This window comes from Nycticebus coucang, chromosome 4 (assembly GCF_027406575.1).
Source record: "Nycticebus coucang isolate mNycCou1 chromosome 4, mNycCou1.pri, whole genome shotgun sequence".
Taxonomy (NCBI): Eukaryota; Metazoa; Chordata; class Mammalia; order Primates; family Lorisidae; genus Nycticebus; species Nycticebus coucang.
In genome coordinates, this window is record NC_069783.1 from 70,775,204 (window position 1) to 70,799,956 (window position 24,753).

General features: G+C 40.3%; 1 protein-coding gene across 1 annotated transcript in view; it reads right to left on the bottom strand.

Annotated features, from left to right (window-relative positions):
• Positions 1 to 16,522: 16,522 nt before the first annotated feature.
• EXOC6B (exocyst complex component 6B) overlaps positions 16,523 to 24,753 on the bottom strand; it is a 782,024-nt gene continuing 773,793 nt past the window's right edge. The window contains exons 21-22 of the mRNA XM_053587825.1: positions 24,166 to 24,278; positions 16,523 to 19,902 (exon numbers count right to left, since the gene is read on the bottom strand). Coding sequence (XP_053443800.1) covers positions 19,776 to 19,902; positions 24,166 to 24,278 — 240 coding nt within the window. The 3' untranslated portion in view covers positions 16,523 to 19,775. The remainder of the gene's footprint in view (positions 19,903 to 24,165; positions 24,279 to 24,753) is intronic.

Consider the following 24,753-nt stretch of genomic DNA (forward strand, 5'->3'; position numbering starts at 1 on the left):
CCGCCTGGTGTACAATTTTTTTGATGTGTTGTTGGATTCTGTTTGTTAGGATCTTATTGAATATTTTTGCATCAATATTCATTAGTGATATTGGTCTATAACTTTCTTTTCTTGTTGGGTCTTTCCCTGGTTTAGGGATCAAGGTGATGTTTGCTTCATAGAATGTGTTGGGTAGTATTCCTTCTTTTTCTATATTTTGGAAGAGGTTTAGTAATATAGGTACTAGTTCTTCTTTAAAGGTTTGGTAGAATTCTGACGTAAAGCCATCTGGTCCTGGGCTTTTCTTTTTAGAGAGATTTTGTATAGTTGATGCTACTTCAGAACTTGATATAGGCCTGTTCAACATTTCCACTTCGTTCTGGCTAAATCTTGGTAGGTGGTGTACTTCCACATATTGGTCAATTTCTTTCAGATTTTCATATTTCTGATAGTAAAGTTTCTTGTAATATTTGTTAAGGATTTTTTGAATTTCTGAGGGGTCTGTTGTTATTTCATCGTTACCATTTCTGATTGATGAAATTAGAGATTTTACTCTTTCTTTCCTGGTTAGGTTGGCCAAAGGTTTATCTATTTCATTGATCTTTTCAAAAAACCAACTTTTGGATTTATTGATCTGTTGTATAATTCTTTTGTTTACAATTTCATTTAATTCTGTTCTGATTTTGGTTATTTCTTTTCTTCTGCTGGGTTTAGGGTTGGAATGTTCTTCCTTCTCCAGTTACTTGAGATGTCCTATTAAGTTGTCAACTTCCTCTCTTTCTGTTCTCTTGAGGACGGCTTGCAGTGCTATAAATTTCCCTCTTAGGACTGCCTTTGTAGTATCCCAGAGGTTCTGATAATTCATGTCTTCATTGTTGTTTTGTTCCAAAAATTTGGTGATTTCCTTCTTAATCTCATCTATAACCTATCTATCCTTCAGCATAAGGTTATTTACCTTCCATGTTTTTGCATGGGTATGCAGGTTCCTGCTGTTATTAAGTTCAACTTTTATTCCATGATGGTCTGAGAAGATGCAAGGAATAATTTTATTTTTTTACATTTGCTGAGGTTAGATTTGTGGCCCAGGATGTGTTTGATTTTGGAGTATGTTCCGTGGGCTGATGAGAAGAATGTGCATTCAGTTTTGTTGGAATGAAATGTTCTGTAGATGTCTGTTAAGTCCAGATGTTGAATGGTTAAGTTTAAATCTAAAATTTCTTTGCTTCGCTTCTTTTTGGAGGATCTATCCAGCACTGCTAAAGGGGTGTTAAAATCTCCAACTACTATGGAACTGGAGGAAATCAAGTTGCTCGTGTCTGTTACAGTTTCTCTTATAAAATGAGGTTTGTTCTGGTTGGGTGCATAAATATTAATCTCATCATATTACCTTTAACAAATATGAAGTGTCCATCCTTATCTTTCCTTATTTTGGTTGGTTAAAGCCTATTGCAACTGCGAATAGGATTGCAACCCCTGCTTCTTTCTGTTTTCCATTTGCCTGGAGTATACATGACCATCCCTTCACCTTGAGTCTATATTTGTCCTTTAATGTAAGATGCGATTCTTGTATGCAGCAGATATCTGGCTCTAGTTTTTGTATCCAGTCAGCCAACCTGTGCCTCTGTAGAGGACAATTTAAACCATTTACATTAATTGAGAATATTGATAAGCCTTTTGAGAATCCGGTGCACATTTTTAATCCTTTTAAAAGGAGGTTGGTATTTGATCAAAATTTTCTGGGTGGGTTTACTTATGTGGTAGAGGATTATGCTGGTCTTTATGGAGGATCGGTCTGAGAATATCCTGGAGAGCTGGTTTAGTTGTGGCAAATTTCTTCAACATGTGAATGTCATTAAAGTATTTAATTTTTCCATCATAAATGAAACTCATTTTAGCTGGGTACAGGATCCCGGGTTGAAAGTTATTTTGTTTTAGGTGATTAAAAGTCGATGACCATCCTCTTCTAGTTTGAAAAGTTTCAGCAGAGATATCCGCAGTTATTCTAATATTCTTCCCCTTGTAGGTAATGGTTTTCTTTCATCTTGCTGCTTTCAGAATTTTCTCCTTCCTATTAACTTTAGTGAAATTGATTATGATGTGTCTGGGGGATGTCTTATTCGGGTTGAGTCATGCTGAAACTGTCTGGTATCTGAATTTCGGAATCTCTTGGCATGTCTGGAAAGTTCTCTTTCATAATCTCATGGAGAAGAGACTCTGTGCCTTGTGAAGCCACTTTGTCGCTTTCTGGGATCCCTATAAGATGAATATTAGTTTTCTTCGAATTATCCCAGAGCTCTCTGAGAGAGTGATCTGTTTTTGCCCTCCATTTCTCTTCCTCTTTGAGAGTTTGGGAGCATTTGAAAGCTTTGTCTTCAATGTCAGAAATCCTTTCTTCTGCTTGCGCCATTCTGTTACTGAGGGATTCTACTGTGTTTCTCAGATCTTTGAGGGCTGCAACTTCTTGTCTCAATGTGTCAAAATCTTTGGTCATTTGGTCTTTGAATTCATAGAATTCTTGAGACATCTTTTGGGTAACTGCTTGGAATTCTAATTCGATCTTATTTGCTATCCAGATTCTGAATTTGATTTCTGACATCTCAGTTATTTGTTTGTGCATGGGATCTTGTGTTGTGTCTGCCCCATTGATCCTTGGGGGAGTTGATCTACTGTGATTATTCATATTGCCAGAGTTTTTTCCTTGATTTCACCTCATGATTGTTTTTCACCATTGCCTCTGGCTGTCCTCAGAGTTGGTGAGGTGTCTCTCCAAGATTAGACCCCAGCGGGATCACTCTGTTATTGCTGGATCTTTGTAGGGAGTGAACCTGTGTAGTTCCTCTGGGGCTGCCCCAGCCAGGGAGTTCTGGTTGTGGGAGTAGCTCCGGAGTGAGACACACCTGGATCCAGCAATGGGGGGTGGGTGGGTGGTCCACACAGTTCTGGGAGTGCCTGGCGCCCAGTGACTTTGGCACAGAGGTCCAAGGCTCCAGCATTCTCTGGCCAAGAGAAGGGCTCCACACAGAGGCAGTGAGGGCTCTGGAGGGCATGCAGCTACCAGAGTCCCTGGCCAGACAAGCAGGTGAGTGTGGAGGCAGGGAGGGTTCAGGAGGGAGGACGCGGGGTTGCGTGGGGAGGCACAGCAAATGGGGTAGTGGGTCCTAGCACAGCTCTTACCAGGGTCTGGGTGGGTGCAGCTCTTCTGGAGGTCCGAGAAGGTGCCCATTGTGGGTCCCTGCACAGTTTTTCCGGAGGTCTGGGAGGGTGCCGATCACAGGTCGTGGTGTAGCTCTTCCAGAGGTCCAGAAGCTTCACTTTTATTTCTCAGGAAGGCAAATGGAAAGTACACAGGGAGGAAGATGAACTACGGCAAAGCCTTTGTCATATGACAGTGACATCGTGGGCTCGCCGGGCATGAGGGTGTGTGTGTGGCTCCCCCTCAGTGGCTAGTCAGGGTTTCTCTATGGGAAAGTGGAGAGGAGCACACAGAGCCACTCTGCCTCTGCTTCACTATACACTCGACCACGTTGGATTTAAATCATAAAGGAGCCAAAAGATGTCTGCACATTAGAACTTTACTGTATTAATAGGTAAAGGAAAAAATTTCAACATTCTAATTGATGCTAAAAAAAGCATGTGATAAAATTTAATGCTAATGTCATATAAAAACTCACAATAACCTAAGAATAGAAGAAAACTCCTTTAACTTGATAAACCCACAGCAAACCTCATAATTAATAACTAACATTAGAAGCACTTCAATTTAAGTAAGGAAAGAGACAAATTCTACTGTTAGCAATATTAAATAATACTGCTGGTTGTCTGAGCCAATTAATCAGAAAAATTCAGAAATGCAAATAAAAAAATCTAAAGAATAAATATATAAGTATTAGAGATAGTTCTTGGACACCTTTCCCAACTTTTTTCATTATTATTGGTTCTTTGGAGATTTCTCTACCTTCCTTGGTTCAGTTTTGATAATGTATTTTTCTAGAAGTATCATCTATTTTTATTTAGGTTTATGGATTTATTTCCACAAAATTATTTAAAGTATCCTCAACATTACTTATATTGATATTAGGAATGTCTACAACAGAATTTTCTAGGGAATCAACTAAAAATCGATTAGATCTTATTAAAAGTATGCAGTAATTTACCCAGATGCATGACAAACATAATCAATAGCTTTTTAATATGCTAGCAATAGAAAATTTGAAATGTAACTTAAAATATAAATAATGTGAATATTCATGTGAATTCATGAGTGTATGTGAATTCACGAATAATGCAAGACTTATAGGACGAAAACATAAAACTTAGTGAAAAACATGTAAAACACCTAGAGACTAAACATGTTGGAATGTCAATTTCTCCAAAATTGAATAAATTCAATGTAATCCCAATCAAAATCTCAAAGGCATTTTTAAAGTGAAAATTCACAAATTAATTCTAAAGCTCATTTGTGAGACTAAACATGCAGGGAGAGCCCAGACTTTTCTGAAAAGTATCAAATACCTAGCCCTGCTAGATACCTGAATGTATTTAAAAGTTACATAAATGAGAACGATCTCGTATCGGCACAGAAATAGACAAACAGGCCAATAGAATATAAAGTCTAAAAACAGACCCAGGCATTGCAAATGAATGAGGAAAGAGATGATTTAGTAATAACTAAGGTGTTTAGGATCTTCAAATAGCCACTTAAGGGAAAAAAAGGTTATATCTGCATTACATATAACCTAAAATAAAATCCAGATAGATTGAATATCTAAATATAAAACTAAAATAATTTTATATTCTGGGGGTCTTGGTGGGTAGAAAAACCTCTAGGCAAGATGTAAAACGCAGGAGGTTAAAGGAAAAGACTGATGATTAAAGTACACTAAATATCAAGATTCTGTATAATGAAAGCTACCATAAACAAATATTAAAAATAAGTGGAAGTTCAGTTATGGGTTAATAATTACAAAACTTTATAGTACGGTTGAATAAATAAGTAAATGGCTGGCAGATAGTGGGAGACTGGATCTTAGGCTTGGAGAGAGATAAGCAATAAGGAGAGATTAGAACGATCTCTGTGGTACTAGATTATAGTTGGAGACATCAGTATGAACTTATGTTTTGTACATATTTGATATGCCTCATAATACAAACACATGTGTAGAGACGTATAGATACAGAAACAATTAGATGTGTATACATGGGTTACCACATATAATATTGCATTTAGCTCTGTCTGCTGAGAGCCTAATAGTGATGACACCTTAGTAGCAATGAGCATAGTCAGCACCAAGATCTTGATTTTTAGATACTATTCTTCAGTAAAAGGAACCAGTGCTCCATGAAGAGTTGATTAATAAATTGGCTGGAACAGGGAAAGTATAAGTAAGCTTGCAGCATCTTACAGTTACAAAAAGCAAGGAAATGTTCAAAATACAAAAGAATGGGAGTATGTCATAGGCACACAGGAGCCAAACTTGGAATAATTTAAGCAATAAAATAAATAAGTAACATAGAATTGGATTATAATTCAAAAGGTAAATAATTAAGTCCAAAGGATAGATACATAGATCAATGGAAGAGAACTGAGAATCCAGAAATAAAACCACATGTCTATAATTAATTAAGTTTCAATATGAATGTCAGGGCCATACAATAGGGAAAGAATAGTCTATCAACAAACATACGGGGATAACTCAATATCCAACTGTAAAAAATGAATTTGGACCCTTACTTTACACCACATACAAAATGAACCTAAGACCTAAATTAACAGCTAGAACTATAAAACTCTTAGCAGGAACAAAGGTATAAATCTTCATGACCCTGGATTAAGCAACAGTTTCTTATATCTTAGCTATCACACCAAAAGCACAAGAAAGAAAAGAAAAAATGGATGAATCTGGACCTTATCTAAGTTTAAAATCCAGCACGTTTGTTGAAACATCAAGGACACTGTTAAAAAGTGAAAAGATCCACAGAATGGGAGAAAATATTTGCAAATCATCTATCTGACAAGAGTTTAGTATCCAGATATACAAAAAGAATTTTTACAACTCAACAATAAAAAGACAATTAAAAAAGAAATGAAGAATGTGAATTAACATTTTTACCAAAGATGATATATAAATGGCCAATAACCACATGGAAAGATTCTCAACATAGTCATTAGGAAAATGTAATTCAAAACAATAGTCATCTTAATGCTGTGAGATACAGCATTAAGGATGACTATTATTTTAAAAACACTTAGAAAAAGAAAACAATACATGTTAGGCAGGATATGGAGAAATTGGGACTCTCATATATTGCTGGTGGGAATATAAAATAATGCAACCACTTTAGAAAACAGGTTAGCAGTTTCTCAAAACGTTAACCACAGTTACCATATGACCTAGAAATCCCACGTCTAGGTACTGATTTACACCTAAGACAACTGAAAATGCATGTCCAGACAAAACTTGTACATCAGTGTTCATAGCAATAATATCCATAATAGCCAAAAAAGTGTAAACAACTCACAGGTCCATCTGTGGCTAGACAATATGTAGTATATTCATACAATTCCATATGATTCAGCCACAAAGGATATGAAGTACTAATGCACCAACAACACGGTCAGACCTTTGAAAACATTCTGGTAAGTGACAAAAGCCAGGCAAAAAATGTACTGATTATATGATTATATGAAATGCTCAGAGGCAAATTCCTAGGGAGAGAAAGTAGATAAGGGGGATGGGGAAGAGGAGAATTGAGAGTGATGGCTAACAGGTAGAGAGTTTCTTTTCAGGATGGTGGACATGATGATTGCACAACATTGTGAATATACTAAAAACTGCTGAATTGTACATTTTGAAATTGTATGTTACATGAGTTAAATCTCGATTTAAAAATTATTTAAAAAGCCTAAAATTAGTGCAAAATGGACAAAAAACTTCATACTGATATAAATACATGAAGTAATTGGTTTAATAAACAGAGATGAAGTCTTACCAAAGAATTCCACATAATTTATAGAAATAGTTTTTGTAGGAGGTAAAGCTTAACCTTCCTAGCCCTCCTTGCCACCATTTGATGTGGGCTGCAATTAGTGACTTGCTTCTCATAAACAGAGTATCAAAGGCAAAAATAGTAACTTCTCTGCAGAGAATTCTGGCAAACATTGCCTTAACCAAGTGATGAAGGTTAATATCAGTAGTGATGTCACATGGATATCACAGAACCTCTGGCGGCGTTGATGAGGAAGGCATTTCACCTTTGGGCTATTCTTTCAAAAAACCCATAACCCCAACCTAATCAGGAGAAAAACTTCAGACAAACACAAATTGAGAAACATTCTACAAAATGCGTGTTACTCCTTAAAGTGATTAAGGTCATGAGAAACAAAGACTGAGAAACTGCCACAGACCAGAGGGGACCAAGGAGATATGACAACTAAATGCAACATGGCATCCTAGATTGGATCCTGGGATAGAAAGAGAACATTAATGGGAAAACTAGTGAAATCTGAGTTTAGTTAATTCTAATGTGCCAATGTTAGTTTTAAAATTTTCATGAACATACATGGTAATGTAAGAAGTTAACAACAGAGGCTATTGAGGTGTTTTGGGGTATTATGTAGCACTTTGCAACCTTTTCATAGGCATAAAAATTATTCCAAAATAAAATTTTTATTTAAAAGTAAGTGAAAGACTGGACTGGGAGAAAATATTTGCTCGTATTATAACAAAACAAATATATAATTCACATCAATAGGATCAATGGGTCAAGGATATTGTGACAGACCCCCACCTCTTGACAACATTGATTTCTTCCTGACTTTAGCACTCAGACTGGCTCAAATAGTTGTGCAGCTAACATGTTCTCCTGGCCCCTCCCAGCCCATTTATCTTTTCATTCATGCATTCATTCAGCTCATTCAACAAAATTTATTGAGCATATTCTTTGTGGCAGAATCTCTCCTACACACTGAGAATACAACTATGAACAAAACACTCTGTTTACAGAGTGTTAACTCTGTAATACTAGTTAATACTAACCAGGCTTAGTATTAACCAGTGTTAACTCTGTAACTCTAGTTAATACTAACCAGGCTTAGTATTAACTAGACATGATGACCTTACTCCCATTGGTCATGATTGGTTTAGGGGTGGCCATGCAGTCCAGTTCTGGCCAAAAAGATGTAACAGGAATTAATATGGAGAGATAACTTTACACAGTAATTTATGTTTAAATAATTTTGAGAATAGTTTATATCAGCAGTTCTCAACTTGTGGGTCACGACCCACAGGGACTGTATTAAAGGGCCATGGCATTAGGAAAGTTGAGAACCACTGATTTATATAATTGTAGAGAAACAAATCTGTAAACCTAAAGAAAGAAATCATGGGCTTCTAAGAAAAGGATAGATTCAGCTTGTGCAGCTCTTTATTGCTTTGCTTTTCTTTCTCCTGCGTGGAAAGTGAATGTGATGTCTGGAGGTGAAGCAGCTGTGCTGCGCCTATGAATTGGCAAGTGTGCTAAGGATGATGGGTGGAAAGACAGAAAGTACCTAGGCCTCTCTCTGTTGCTAAGCTGTTTCGGTCCTGTATTGCTTATGCTTAAACCTCCAGAATTCTTACATCCATCAAAAAGTAAACACAAGACAAAAACAAAAAAATTCCCAAACTCCCCAACTACAAAAAACTCTAGCCTACTCTTTGTTGCACTCACAGTCAATTTTGAATTACTTGTAACTGAACATACTTCTGATGAAGTATCAACAGGCATGTTATTGAGAATAACTAAAAGTGGCTAATGAAATAAGAAAAAATGATTCAGTTTAACAGGAATTGGCAACTGCAAATTAATATGCCAATTCTTCCCACTCCAGTTTGACAGTCTTATTGAAGGTATGGGGAAACGGGCTCTCTCCTGTTGTTGGAAAGTGAAGTGTATAATCTGGCACAGCCTTTTTGAAAGACAACTGACATTATTTATCTACAGAAATATTTGTACATATGTAAAAATTTATTAAAGATGTTTGCTTCAGTAGTTTTTGTAATAATTAGCAAGTGTAATCAAGTTACATAATGATACTTACGGCTGTAAGATACTCTAAGGCCACTGAAAAGATTGAGAACTTTATGTAGAATACAAATCTATTTGTAAAAACTTTCCAATATTTTGTTATACTCATAGTTTTAAAAAAGATATATTAGACTTTATAGGTAAAGTTTAAAAAATCTACTTTGTCTTCCCAGGAACCTAATTTTTCCTCCTCCCTCTGAATAGATAGCTGTTATACTAAATCTGGTATTTTTCATCCTTATGCATATTTTCAAAGTTTAAAATGTGTTTTAAACTTTGTTTTCTTTTTAATTTTGTTGTTTTAAATCAACAACTTTTTAAAAGGTTTATTTGACACATGTAGTTATTGTCCATTTTAATTGCTACATAGTATTCTATTAGAGGGATACATCACAATTTAACTATTCTCCCACTGATGAACATTTAGGTTATTTCTAATTATTCATCATTATAGACAATGCTATGATGAACATTCTTGTACATGTCTCCTATCATTAGGAGTGGAATTGCTGGGTGTTGATAGTACATGCATGTTTAATTTGACTAGATAGATATAGGTCCACAATGTTGTTCAAAACCCTTGGGGCCAGACATGTTTCAGGATAAGACTTTTTTGAATTTTAGAATGGCAACATGGTGTATGTGCCATACATAACACCCTCAGTAGGGTTTGTGAAGTAGATCATAGTCAAATACATTGCTTTTACTGCAGTGAAAAATATAATTATCTACATTAAGTAGAACCAATGAAGAATAATAATTTCCCATCAGTCATTGGGTTTTGCCATCAAATGAGTGAAGAAAAAAACTTGTGGTTTTCAGGGCTTTTTGGATTTCTGAATTGCTGATAGGGATTTAGATCTGCACCACGAAATTGCTGTCTAAAACAGTTATATGAATTTATCTTCCCACCCTTATGAGATTTTGTTTCTCCATATCTTTCACCAGTAACTGGTAATACCAAACTTTAAGAATTTTGCAAATCTGATAGGTATGTACATATTGCTTCTGTAATTAAAACAAAAAAACCATAGAACATGAAAAGAGATATCATTTTTAACAGCAATGAAAACATGCAAATGTGATGAATAAATGGACAGAGATTTTTCATCATTGCATAGGCATGTGTTAAAAGATATCTTTTACCTGTAAATTATTATATAAATTCAATGCAGTTCCAACCAAAAGCACAATAGAACCATGGAAATTTGAAAGAAATTATAAATTACACTGGAATAATAAATACGCAACTATCCAGGAACATTCTGAAAGAGAAAACTGTGAAGGAATGGGCTACTAGATAATAAAACAGATTATCAAGATATGGTTATCAAAAAAAATGATAATGGATTAGAAACAGAATGATTATAGAACAATAAAGTTCATAAACAGACCCAAGGATAAATAGAAATTAAATACATGATAAAGGCTCGGCGCCTGTAGCTCAGCGGCTAGGGCACTGGCCACATACACCAGGGATGGCATTGTGGTGGGCGCCTGTAGTCCCAGACACTTGGGAGGCTGAGGCAAGAGAATCATTTAAGAGTTTGAGGTTGCTGTGAGCTGTCACACCATAGCACTCTACCAAGGGTGACATAGTGAGACTCTGACTCAAAAAATTAAAATAAAATAAAATAAACATATGATAAAGATGACATTTAAAAGTAAATCAATGATGTTATGAGATGAAATGACTGGTTAGCTATTTGGAAATAAAAAGCAGGATCCCTTTCACATTCTTCACCTTCAATTTCAAACTGATAAATGACTCATATATTAAAAATGAAGTATCAGAAGAAAACATGGTCTGATATTTTTGAAGTGGGGAAATCTCAACATCATAGAGGAAAAGTCTGATAAATTTGACATTTCCAGGATGAAAAAACAGCTGACTTTTCAAAAAGCACCATAGTGTGAATATTGTGGTTGTCTTCTCATTATTCTTTCCACTATCTCCCCGTTGTGTAGCTGCATGCAGTTTGGCTGGGGGTTGGTATTCATACCTCCTCACTCTAAATTACAAGGGTAAGACTTGATTGTTCTAACCTACAAGATCAGGGCAACAAGGTTAGGTTGCCCCAGTGATCGGTTCAGGTAACCTTGGTCAAAGGAGTAAACTCATGGCATGCTCCTGATCAAAGAGAATGACAAACAGTCCAATTTAGGACTTTAAATATTGAAAGTTTATGGGATAAAAAGTTCTTTGCTCTTCTAAGGGGGCCACTAGAAATCAGTTTCTGCACAGTGTAATGTGAGGATGTGAAATCTAGACAAACAGGAGCCATTTACCCACCATCAGGGAAGTGAGATTTAGGATGGCCTTTTTACCATAAATGGCAGAGTAGAGGGAAAGAAAGAAAACAGGACCTTGACATTTTTTAGATATTGAGTCATATTAACCCTGAACTATCTTTAGATGTTCAGTCAATAAATCTTTTCTGAGTTGGGTTTTTTCGTTACCTGCAAAATAAAGAGCTCCAACTGACATGGACCAATAAACAAACTCACAAGACAAACTGGAAAAATATTTGCAATGCAAATAACAAATAGTTAAAATCACTAAAGCAAAGAGCTACAAATCAATATGAAAAGGAAAACCTGAAAAAAGGTGAATATATAGATAGCTAGTTCATATAGAGGAAATACAAATGACTAACAGACAATATAAATAGATGCTTACGCTTACTATAAATTAAAGGAATGTAAATTAGAACAAAAATAAATCATCTTTTGCTTACAAGATTGGCTAGAATGGAAAAAAGAGGAATATTACTTAGGGCTGAGGATAAATAAGGAAACATTATCATCATTGCATAGGCATGTGTTACAAAGATGTCCTTTACTTGTAAATTACTACATATTCCACACAATTCCAACCAAAAGCACAATAGAACTTCAGAAACTTGAAAGCAATTATAAAATTACCCTGGAATAATAAATATCCAACTATCCAGGAACATTCTGAAAGAGAAAACTATGGGGGAATGGGCTATATGATAGCCTAATGGAGAGGGTATAAATTGATGATTTTTCAAAAAAGTAATTACCTAATTTCTAGTAACATTTATAATTTTTATAGGTTTTAACCAATCAATTCTCCTTCTGAAATTTTATACTATAGAAATACCTAAGCAAGTAGGCAAAGATATATACAAATATATATATATTTTTTTGTACAGACAGAGTCTCACTTTATCACCTTTGTCCTGAGTGCTGTAGCATCCATCACACAGCTCACAGCAACCTCCAACTCCTGGGCTTTGGTGATTCTCTCGCCTCAGTCTCCTGAGCAGCTGCGACCACAGGCGCCCGCCACAATGCCCAGCTATCTTTTTTGTTGCATTTGGCCAGGGCCTGGTTTGAACTTGCCACCCTCAGTATATGGGGCCAGCGCCTACCCACTGAGCCACAGGTGCCGCCCTATCTTTCAGTATTATTTATAAACAGTGGAATACTGGAAACATTCCAAATATCCATGATTCAGAACTGGGTGAATAAACTCATGGTACATCCACACAATGGAAATACTTTATTGGCTTTACAAAGAATGAAGAAATTCTGTAGGTTGTCAGTGAAGGATATTTGAGATACATTAAGTGAAAAAGTAAAACTGTAATGCAATAAATATACCATGGCTATGGTTTTTTTGTGAGATTCAATATATGCAGATTAATATCTGAAAGAATATCAACACACTGCTAACATTAATTATGTGTGGGAAATGGGACTAGGACTCAGTGGGGAAAGCCCCAATTCTGTTAGATACCAATATATACATGCACTTGTACATGTATACACACATTTATCATCACCACCAGGACCACATCGTCCATCAGGAATGCAACTGCCAGTCTGTTTTCTCCCGACTCTTGTTTTCAACCTGTTCCCTACTCTGTGATAAGGGTAGGATGGTACATGTTTGTAGAGAATTTTAAAAACACAAGAAAACAGACTAAAAGTTGGCTTGGTATTTTATTATCCACCAAATGTTGGCGATTCTAAACAATGCCTGGACAAAACATCCCTCCCAGCAGGAGTACTGCTCTCCCGACCTCCTCCCCTGGTACATGACTGTCTCTACTGTGTGATTCATGTGGTTGTGCCCATGTGCCCTTTGCTGGACAAGCTGCTACATGGGATTCGGACTGGAGTATTATGTTGCTCCTGCCTTCGAAGGAGAAGCCGCAGAAACAGCAGATAAGTCCACAGTCAACTAGAAGTTACACCTCCTTGGGGCTCAACTTCCTGCCTGCAGGCCCCACCTCCTTCCTATGTCAGCCTCTCTTCCAGCTGCCCCTAGATGGGCCCTGTTCTCACCCCTCTTACCTTGTTGCCCTCATGCTGCCCTGAATTAAAGGCCTTACTGTTTTTCTTCACTCTTTCTAAAAAAAAAAAAAAAAAAAAATAGAAAAAAGAAAAGAGAAAGGGAGAGGCTTTTTGGTCTTCTGATCTTACTTTCTCCTATGCCCGTCTTTGCTACTGTTTGTCTCCCGTGTCCACACCACCGCTTAACCCCCACTTTGCTCCTGAGAGTGTTACCTGAAAACTTATTCCCTAAAACCTTGGAAACGTATCTGGGGGAAAAAAGGGAAATGGTTGGTCAGAACTGGCTGTCTGAAAGGCCTCTGGCTGGTACGGTCATAGGCCCCTTTCTAAGTGCCCACAGACGTGGTGTTTCCCCAGCAGGTGTCTCTAGAGAAGGGGCTCACGGGAGAGGGCAGGGCCTTTCTCCATCAGCTTTAAAAATAAGCACCCTGTGGAATAGAAAGAAAGAAAAGCCATCTACCCAGCATAACCTGAGCCTTGTAACAGAAGAGGGGAGTGTGTGAGGAGAACAAGAGGGAGATCCAATTAATTACCCTTAGAAGCAATGGTAAAAGTTGAAGATTACGAGACCCATTTAGAGGAGGAAATAGACCCATCATTGAGCCTAGAGAATGGGAGGATTGTTTAGAGCCAGAAAAGCGTCTCAATGTTCAGATTCCATTCCTTTTCTGGAGCTTTGGAGAGAGGAAGGTCATAGCTTGGGCTTGGAAGGTACACTTAGCAGTGGGTTCAGACTGGCAGGAGAGCTGGTGCCTTGGGTTCAATTCTGAGCCCAGAATCTGCCCCCACCCTGAGGGAATAGAAGCTTCCATCCTCTCTGAAAGCTGATGTTGGCTGGCTGAGGAAGTGGTGCCCCCTGTGAGACAGCCCCATCCATTACCATCACAAGGGCTGATGTCATAGACCCCAGGAAGCAGCTGGGGCCCCAAATGGAGGGTAACCCTAACCCCACCATCGATTGAAACAGATAGAGGGGGTAGCTCTCCCACACAATGCCCAGCCCTCACTCCTCTCCTCCTCCTCCTTGCACTTCCTCAAGAGCCTTTGTCTTCTGGTCCCTTGGGCCTGGAGTCTCTCATTCCAAGGCCAATGCTGCCCATTAAATTTAAAAAGAGGCCTCTGGGGAAAGGGTTTGGCACTTCTCTCCCAGCCTCCTCTTATCTCCCACCAGCTATTCCCCACTCTCATCTGCCCGGTGTGCAGATAAGCAGCCCAGCTGTGAGAAAAGGGGCAAGCTGATGACTGCTTCACATTCTCTCTGGGTTTTTTGGTTTTACTTTGTTTTCCAGCCTCAGAGCACCCCACAAAGGCTGCTGGTTCCACTTTGGATAAGGCCCTGGGCCTAAGTTGGAATAGTCAGTGCTCAGAGGCTATGGGAAGTGTTCTGTGGTAAGTCAGGTCTAGCATTGTGACGCCCCATGCCTCTGTCCTGGACCCTCATTTGTCATCTCCCTAGCCAGATGGAAGCCTCTCTGTTCTGAGGAGTACAGCCTCTTCCTGTCCACCTCTGTATTCCAATCTGGTGTGGGGGGAGAAAGCTAGGAGCAGTGGCTTTATTGGTCTTTAGATGTGACCTGGAGTTCATGTGGGACATCTGGAAAAGCAGGATAGCAGAGCAGTAGGTCTTAAAAAATCTGCCAGGACTACAGAGGCAGGGAGAGGACATAAATGCTCAGAGCTTCTGGCTTTCCCTCACGGGGAGATCTACATTTTCAAAAGGATTTGGTTATTATCCAGTATTTTCTACATAAATCTTAGACAATGATGAAGCCATACACCTTCTTTCCAGAAAAAGTAGGTGGATGCAAGCCTGGGCATGCATGTATGTGTGCATATACAGACATTTCAAGTGTTCTTGGACTCCTGGGTAAGAACTCCTGAGTTCTAGAAGAAAGTATAAGTTTCAGCACCAAAGTGAGAGCAGAGAAGGTTCCAGGTCGTGTTGAGAGGCTGAATCCACCTTAAGGCCTGGCTCTTCTCTGAGCCAACCAGCTGGCTAATTTGAAAGGCTCCTTCCTGTTTTAAGCACAGGTACTTGAGAGGCATATTTACCACCAACACTATACTGGGCTTGGGGACAGAATGCCAGGAGGCACGGCAGCTCTGGACACTTTTGTCCAGTGCTCAGTTGTGAAGGAAGAGAGCAAAAGGTCCCGAATAGTGTGTGTGCTATGGCTCAGCACTACCTAAGCATTCTGACCTTCCATGGCTCATTTACACTTCACAACCACTCTATAAGCTAGAGACTTACCATTCTGCTTTAATAGATGAGGATTATAAAATTTAGGGAGTTAGTTAAGTAATTGTTCAAGGTCATCCAGCTAGTAGTGGCCCTGCAGGCATCAAGGCCCAGATCATCAGAGTACAGTTGTGGTAGTCAGACCCATTACTGAAGAAATTCTGTCTAGCCCATTCCCATAGTGTCTGTGCCAGTCTAGGGGGAAAGCAGGCTGGGTATGGCTACACTGGCATTTCTGGTCTTACTCACTATGGCTCCAGATGTGTTCAGGAGGTTCACTATCCTTCCTACACTTACTAGGTTTATGCCGACTTTGCACTCTAATGGGATCTGCACCTAAATTATTCCCGTGGCTTAATAATGTTTGCATTTAATTTCTTCAAGGCCCAGTTAATTAACATCCTTCTTTCTCTGTGCTGTCTTCCCTAACCCGTTCCCAAACCAGGCCAAGATGATGGCTTCTCTCCTGCACAGAGTCTAAAATAGCATCATATTTCTCTCTCCCGTAGTCTGGCTTTGATATGGATAATCCATCACTCCATCTTGACTGGGAGTCTTTCCATGTTCAGGCTGGTGTTCAAACACATGGGGCCCCAAGTCACCTAGGCCAGTACCCTGTACATAAATCAGGCATTTCAAGTTATTCCTTTTGACGATGATGATAATGATAATGATGCCAACATTAGCTGTACAGATAGGAAAACCAAACCCTGTGGTTAAGGACATTTCCAAGGCCATAATACAGTTCCTTGCCTTGTGTGGTAGGCAAGATTTCTCCTCCCCACCAGGTTCTGGCCTGCTCTAGTCCTCAGTCCAGCTGAGTAGGGATGCCATGTCTGCCATCCAGTTCACCAACCACAGCTGCACTGTGCAAAAGGAACAGAAGAACAAAAGACCCATGAGACAACACTGTGGCTTTTCAAACAAGTATGTAGGTTCTCTTGTTTAATAGCAGTTAAAAGAGGAAAATGTATAAGAGGAATAAACATGCTCTTTCCACAGAGGAACTTTCCCCTAACCATGCAGGACCATCTGCATCAGTAGCTTTACTAGTAAGTTTCAGAGAAAAAGTTCCCTTTTGAGTTAAAAATGGACTTTATTAAATTTTCTCTAGAAATGTGCAACTATCTGTGCAAAATAAAAAGGCCATTTCCAACAAATTAGTGAAAAATAATTGCAAATGCAGGCAAAAAAAAAAAAAAAAGGAAGAAAAAAAAGAAGAAGCAATTGAAATAGTCAGTAGAAGAGTTCTAGGAGCAGGGAGGCTAATAAGGTATGTGTATGGATTTCTGTAGCAGGCCCAAGGGAGTGTGCTCAGAGGCCTGATGAGGAAGGTTATGGCTAATGTCAATCCTGGGGGATAAAAGACCCTAGGTCTGGGACTTGCTAAGTGAGCACTTGTCAAATGTACAGTAAAGCTAGCCTGACTTTGAGATTGTTAGGCCCGGTATGTGATAAGAACACTGGACAATGTGTCCTGGAAGCTTTACATTCCCTTTGCCAAGAGGGACTCTCTGCTGGTTTCAATGTTCAGGTCCTGTTCTTCTTTAGCTCCAATAGCTTCACTTACAGTCTGCTCAAAGAGGTTTTCCTATGAATGTTAAAACAAGGTAACTTCTTACATCACTATCCAAATTCACTAGGATTCCAAATCAGACCTTTCCTTCAGGAACATAGACCTGGTTTCCCCAATAACTTGGCCAAAAGTTCATACTGACCAGAAGACAGGCTTCCAGCCACTCATGTTCTTTCCCTGTTATTGAGACCCTTCAGGGTACTTACTACATCTCTGGGCATTTGGGGCTAGACCTGAAGTCTGAGGGCATGCATGGTTTGTACAAGTCCTCTAAAGGGTCCAGCTATAGGCCTACAGACAAAACTGAAAACATTCCACTTTTCCAATTCAAAACACTTTTGACATCGCTGTTCCCTATTTTTACCTTTCCCAGCCCACCAAGAGTATGTCTCTATATACAACTCAGTAGCTGCATGTTGCTTTTGTTGAGAAAGAGTGAAGGCAGACTGAGAAAGAAGAGGAGGTACACTAGAGGGGCCATCCTTATAAGCCTGGAGCCTGAATAAGCTTTTTCTTTCATGGGACTTCTGTGGTGAAGGTGAAGAGTAACCCCCATTCCTCCAACCTGTTCACCTTTTCCTTTCCGTAGTTTCTCCAGGGTAGAGGTCTGAGACCAGACCAGCAATGATGACCCTCTAAAAAGACAAACACTGTGGCATGCTTACACTTCTCTCCATTCCCACTTCAAAGTCTCTGCATTCAAAGCTGAAGAAATCTTGCTGCAAACCGGGTACCAGTGAAGGAGGGTGTTTTGGGTTCTTCAGATTATAGTAACCATTACTGTTCAGAAAAGACCAGGGCTTAGAGATGCCACCTTGGCCCCTGCCTTCCCTTGGCTTATCAAAATCTGTGAGGCAGTGCTCATCCCTGACCCTCATCCTAAAACTCCTAGCTCTTAGGTTGAGTCCCAGGGGTGTTCTGCAGAGCTCACATGCAGCCTGGCCTTTCCAGCTTTGAGGAAGGCTACATGTTTGTGTGCTCCTTCTCTTACCCATGATTTTTCTGATGCGATAGGACATGGTTAAGGGTAGGGGTGGGGGACAAAAAATGAAGGACTTCCCTTCCCAGAAGCAACTCAGTAGGTGACAAAGGTAGTGAAGAAATCTGTCTGATGAGTCTCTCCTTTCACTAATCCAAGCTGGAAATGCCTGTGTGGCTTCTTTGTCATTGTTTGGTGATGCACAATTACATTCTTGCAGTAGCCAAAGTTGCATCTACCTGAAGTGTCTTAAAGTGCAGTGTCCTCTGACCTCATAGGAAATTCCTTGCATTGAGTCTGGAGCCCATCTGGGACAATGGAGCCAGCCTCCAAACTAAGCTGGTTTGGGGGATAGGAATATATGCAATCTTTCTTAGACAAGGCCAAAAGATGGCTTTGGGGAACTCAAAAGAGGATGGAAGCCTTAGGCTTGAGCAAGAAGAGCTTTATATCTAGGATATAACTTAGACAGCTGGGCCAGAGGCAACGAGACACAACCAGGGTTGGCCTTGTATACTTCATGGTCACAGTAGCTCCATCTAGAGGTATTCAGTCCTGCTGTGGCTACCCACACAGAGCAGAGCTTGTGATGTTTCCTGTAAAAATGATGGCAAGAAAGCTGGGTTTAAAATACAAAGGAACAATCCCAAGTAACCTTTAGGCTTTACCTAAGGGTAAAAGTAAGAGTCATTTTCAGGCTTCTGAAATCTGATCTGTCTTAATGCCATAGGTGGAGGCAGTCAAGTCTGAGACTCTCTGTGAGGACCTATAGAAAGAACTGCTGGCCTATGATCTGAATTAAGTGCTCTGACTGTGAAAGAAGGAAATGAGATGAGCCATTCAAACTGGCTTTCAAGACCCAGAAAAATTCCTTGGGCTCAGACTCAACACTCCTAGGTGGGGGTAACCTGTAGTGAATCATGGGGTTCAATTATTACTGCTGCCTACTGATTTATCCTGCCCCAGAAAAATTAGCAGTAAAAGCCTTGGTCAGATCTAGGCTAAAGAAACTGCCATTCTTGGGGGACTACAGGGAAGCCATTGTCTTGCCACATGTCATGCTTGTTCATCAGCCAACAAGAGTCAGTGTGAATGAACCTCCAGAACTGTGTGGTCTTTAGTGTACTAAAGCTCTTCTTGCTTAATGTTCGCCAGGCCCTTTCCTTTCATCAAGAAGAATAAGTTTCATCTATATGGTGAATGGGGCACCAAGAGTGAATAGGACGTACTTTATTGTCCTTTTGCTTACTCACCTTACCTCCCAGTTCCAAGTACCCACTTTGTATAGTTCCTAAGCTCCGGACCTAAGCTTTAGAGCCATGGATAAAAGGTGGTTCATCACACTGGGATTGATGATGCTATCATCTCTAGGATAACACGGATAGTGTAGTAATAACCTCCCCTGAGTCCCAGCCTAGCAACATCTCATATACTTGCTTATTCCTATGCCTCCTTTACTATAGGGAAATGTTATGTGAATACTGTACAGAGGTTAATAAAAAAATACATATGCTCTTTTGAAGAAAAATGCACAAATGCAGCGTCATTCAGGGCTGGCTCCCAGACTAGGGGGCTGTAGCAGGCAGCCTCTGTGGGCCCAGGGCCAGCCTTCATGAGTGGTGGGTGCTGATGAGTCCTCGGAGCTGCTTGGCCACAGTGTCAATCAGTTTCTGCTTATCTCGCTCATTTTTCCGAAACTGTGCAAACATGTTGTTCTTGCGGCTAGTATCCTTCATCCTAAACAGAGAAGGAAAGAAAGAGGGCAAAGTGTTTGAGGAGACAATGGTGGAAGGAGAACGTGCAGGAGGTAAGATAGCACTGTGCATATTAACCACTACCCAGACAGATGAGAGAGGCCAGACTATTTCCACTGTCACCTACTGATACGTACACCCACAGCCTTCCCAACTTCAGCTACCTTTGGAAAATAGTCAAGAGCCAGCTTTAGAGGGGCCAACTTCCTTAGCTCTTATAGCTTCCCTACCTAACTCATTCCCTTCTCTTCACAGGTATGTACACATACATACCTTAACACATGGCATGTGTTAAGCCTTCCTGGTGAACAAACTCTTACAGATTGTCTGGGATTCCCTCATTACCTCATGAGCCTACTACATCCTACAGGGACCCTAGAGATGGTATTTGAAAAGTAAAGCAGGGAAAATGCTCTTAACCACCAATTGCAAGAGACATGAACAACTGAAAGCCGCTGTGAATTTCTAAACCTCACTATAGTGGCTTACTCTATCCCATCCCTAACAAAGCCAGGGCTTGACTGATTTCTTCCTTTGTCTCAGATTAAGGGATGATAGGCAGTGAGGTGGCTAGGAGGGTATGGTGCTGAGGAAAGCAGATGTCTGAGCCATCCTCTCACCTGATAAACCAGGGCTTTATCCAAGAGAAGTCCCTGAGTTCTCAATGGAGGTCTATTTATGTCTATATGACATAAATTCATGGTGTATGTGACCTTTGGGTCATGCACAGATGGCATATTCGTAGAGCACAAACCTTGGGCAGTTCTGGCCATTGGTTCTGTCAAATGGAGAGCTCTAACCAGGAAGCATGGACAAAAGAAAGTCAAGACTAGGCTGAGATTGTCACAGAATCCCCAGGAAACATGGAATGTGCTATTTCCTGCAAAGGGCCCACAACCCCTGACATCCGCTGGACCATTAACTTTGGCCTTGGCCTTTGCACACCAGACCCACAGCCCACAACTAGTTCTAGCATTAGAGAATTGAAAACAATGCCCAGACCAATCTCTCCCTGGAATAGGGGTGGGCCAGTCTTCACCACCATTCCCAGGAGCTGGGCCAGCTGTCTGACTTCATTGCTCCATGTGATGCAGGGAGACAGATTAGCAGAGTGGAGGGAAGGAGCCTAGCACTAGGGTGCAAATTACCCCCAGGTACACTTCCCAGAGCCTTCAGCCAAAGCCTTTGCTTTTTGCAGAGGGACAGATTAGAGGCCAGTGAGTTAAAAGGCCAGAGATCCCATATGGGCATTTACATCTGTATATATGACATAAATACATGATGTGTATATATATATATATGTGTGTGTGTGTGTGTGTGTGTGTGTGTGTGTGTGTGTGTGTATTAGGCATTCCATACACACACACAAACACACACTTATTACACATATATGGAATGCCTAGTAACATAAGGGCATTATATATGTGGCAAGGAGGTTCTGATGAGCACCATAGCTGTATGGCTCTGGCTGACAGTGATAGCCATAAACTAATGAAGGTTCTCAAGAGACTTCAGGCTGGATTACTCATCTAGTAAACTCATAATGTTGAATATAAGGTACAACTACCCACATGTGGAGGCCTGTGCTTCAAAGAAAGAAGGAGGAGAGGGGATTGGGCTTGTTGGAAAGAAAAGTACAATGGTCCTCGAAGCTCTGATAATTACTGTATTTGGTCCCTTACATACTAGTTACACAATTATGTTTGTGGACCTGGCCTGGTTTCAGACAGTCCCAGAGGAGGAGTCCCTTTCTTCTGCTGGGTATACTATAGATCTAAACAACAATGATACAAAATAAACAAAAAGTGAAGAAAATCATTTCCTATATTCTTAGAACATTCAGTTTAATGGCCTATGTGATCATTAATTTCATGACTGCTCAAAGCAGCCAAGGTCCAGGCAGCTGGCTTTCAGCTCCCACAGGGAGGTCTCTGTAATACATAGGATAGTCTCTGTGCCCTGCAGGCTAAGATTTCTTGGCCTTTAAAGCCTGGATTTGGAATCAGGCACTGCAAAGACAAGCTCTGTCCTCCCTGGCTGATGGAGGCTTACTGGTCTGTACTTAGGAATGCTCCAAAACCATGAGAGTCCTCCCACTTCTCATCCCATTCTGTAAGCCCAAGATCTTGTTCTACTTTAGGGAAGCCACCTCTCAATGACACAGAGGTGGCTTCTTTTTCCTGAATGTCTTTAGCAGGTTTCTATGCCTTACCTAGTGAAGAAGGGCCAGGTTGAAAAGGAGACACTGTTAAGCTCTGACAGTACAACTGGCTGTGGGGAAAGCAGGAACAGGGCAGGTAAGGGATTGATTCCTGTGAGGCTGGGAGATGCGAATTTTAGTCATCTGGGTGGCCTTTGCCCTGTGTTTGGAAGGAGACTTTTAAATCCTTCTGATTGCTAGGGGTACGCACATAGCTTTTTTATTGGCTAGGTCTCCAAAATAGTAGAGAGAGGCTGATTAGTTCAGCCTATTGTTGACCCACAGGAAATAGATGAACCAGTACTTCCCACTGGAGATTTTCAGGAACAGAGGATTAAAGGACTGCTGAGAGAAGTAACTAGCTGAAGGGAAGCCAAGAGCGCATTTGGTCACATAATACGCATGACCATTTAAACACCAATTCAAAGGTCAAAATGTTTCCCCCTTTTGGCTAGGTACTGAGAACTCTGGGATTAGGGTATGTCTCTAATAAAAGGTCTTCGGCAGGAGATATGAGTTCTAGATCTTAAAACTATGGGCCTCACCACCAGAAGGGAAGAGAGACTGCTGAGGAGCTCCCTTTTGTCAGGGCTGAATTTCAGGCATTGTACTAACAAGAGTGTGCTAGAAGTTGAGTGGGACCAATCTTTTACCTTGTATTGATGGGGGGAAGTCTCTGCCACTACTCCCAGCCCCAAAGGAATTGGTAAGCCAAGGGTCACTCTAAGGACCAAGGATAGAGAAGGCAGCCAGCCAGTTGGCACCAGGCTGGTTTAGTAGATTAGTATGTCAGGGTGGAGACAACTCAACAGGCTAGGGATTTTAGTGTAGTCATTAGTGTCAATGAGGAAACTAGAAGGACTTGCCTCAAAGTGATGGAAAAGGCCCAAGTGAATAACATACTTACTCTCTAGATATCCTAGGGAGGAAGGTCAGTGGGAGAGAACCATGGGAAACAAAGTTAAAATGCAAACATCAATCCCCAAAAAGGTCAGGAGAAAACTGTACTCTGAGTTTTTATAGTCTCTTGGCTCTGAACTCTTGCATTCTGCCCCTGCCTACCCTCCATTTCTTTTTCTTCTTTCCAACTATCATATTATATAGAAAGAAGAATATATCTTGGCCTTTCTTTCTGCTTAAGGCTCCACTCTGACATAGACTCTGGGCTTTGCCTTCCTAGGAGTTGAGACATGCATGACTGGCCATATATGTAGACATTCTACACTGCCCAAATGCAGCTGGAAGTTAACTAGTTTTTCTGACTGCAAGAGAAAGCTTCCTTTTTACATAGGTCTTATTCTTTGGCCCACCAGCTCTCAACTAAATTAGCAAAAGTCCTCACCAGGCTGAAATGCATAGCAGTTTCTAGCTACTAGGTGACATATTAGTTAGCTCTGAGATATTCTAGAGCTCACTAACCCAATTTCAGTGATAGCACCTCTGTTTCACAGAGGCTATAGCTCTGGAGCAGGGCAACTTTTGTTGGCTAGTGACTTCTTAAGGCAAGAATTAGACACCTTATCTAATACAGCTTTATTGGGATAGTCATCAAAATAAAGTTCAATCTGGTAGGGGCAAGAGTTGGGCATAGGTGAAGGTGTTAATAATTCCCAGAGCTTCCCTGCTAAGAACCAGAGAAGCCACCTGTTCTGTGGGGCTGCTCTATCCATCATCATATCCCAGAAGACTGGGGCCGGCCTCACTCTGTTAACCACACTGACCCAAACCCCAAACTGAGTCCCAAACTAATTCATCTTCCTTTCCTCTCTGGCCATCTCTAGTTAAATACACTTTGCCCCATTAAACGATAAGATAATGTCAGAGTCCACTTCTGACCTATACTTGGCTTAGCTCAAGAATTAAGAGGCTACAAGAGAAAGACTGGCCTTCCAGGTGCAATGATTGAGACACCTGATAGCACCTACAACAACTTTAAGAACAAGGCTGTCTTTCAAGGTATTGGCAGTGGAAAAATTAACCTTCTCTACCAACCCCAAATCTCCATCTCTCCACCACCCAACACAGACCACTGGACTAAGTACTCACTTCTCAAGCAGAGTCAGAGCTGTCACTGGGTTCACCCGGAGGTACTTGCAGTTGGGCTGACCATAGTCGGCAAGGTAGGTTGACCAATCCCACTGGATGAAAAGATCCAAAAGCTGTAAAATATTCAAACCACCACCACAGGGATTAATCATACAGGAAAGATAAGCAGTTTTTGAGGCTAAAATTGGAAGGGAAGGAAAGCCTTTAACAAAAATGATTTACTTTCTCCAAGACAAAATCTCCCCCAGTGTCATAACGCAGTGGACTCTTAGAACGCTCTCTCTCTTCTCTTACATATCCAGTTCTTGGAAGTTCTCTATAACATTCATAACCCCGATTGCAGACTGTGTCATTCTTCACTATCAGCTAATATATTTAACAAATAAAAATCAAAATGTAATAAGAGAAAAAATGGCTACAGACTGTAATGCAACCAAGAAGATAAGTGAGTAAACATCAGAAGGCAGAGTCATCTCTGCCACAAGCAACACAGTAACACTGCTAAGACTGCATGCCAGCAATTAGCTCTTAGAGGCTTCCCTGTGAAGAAACAAACATTGGACTGAATCAAAACACAAGATTATCAGA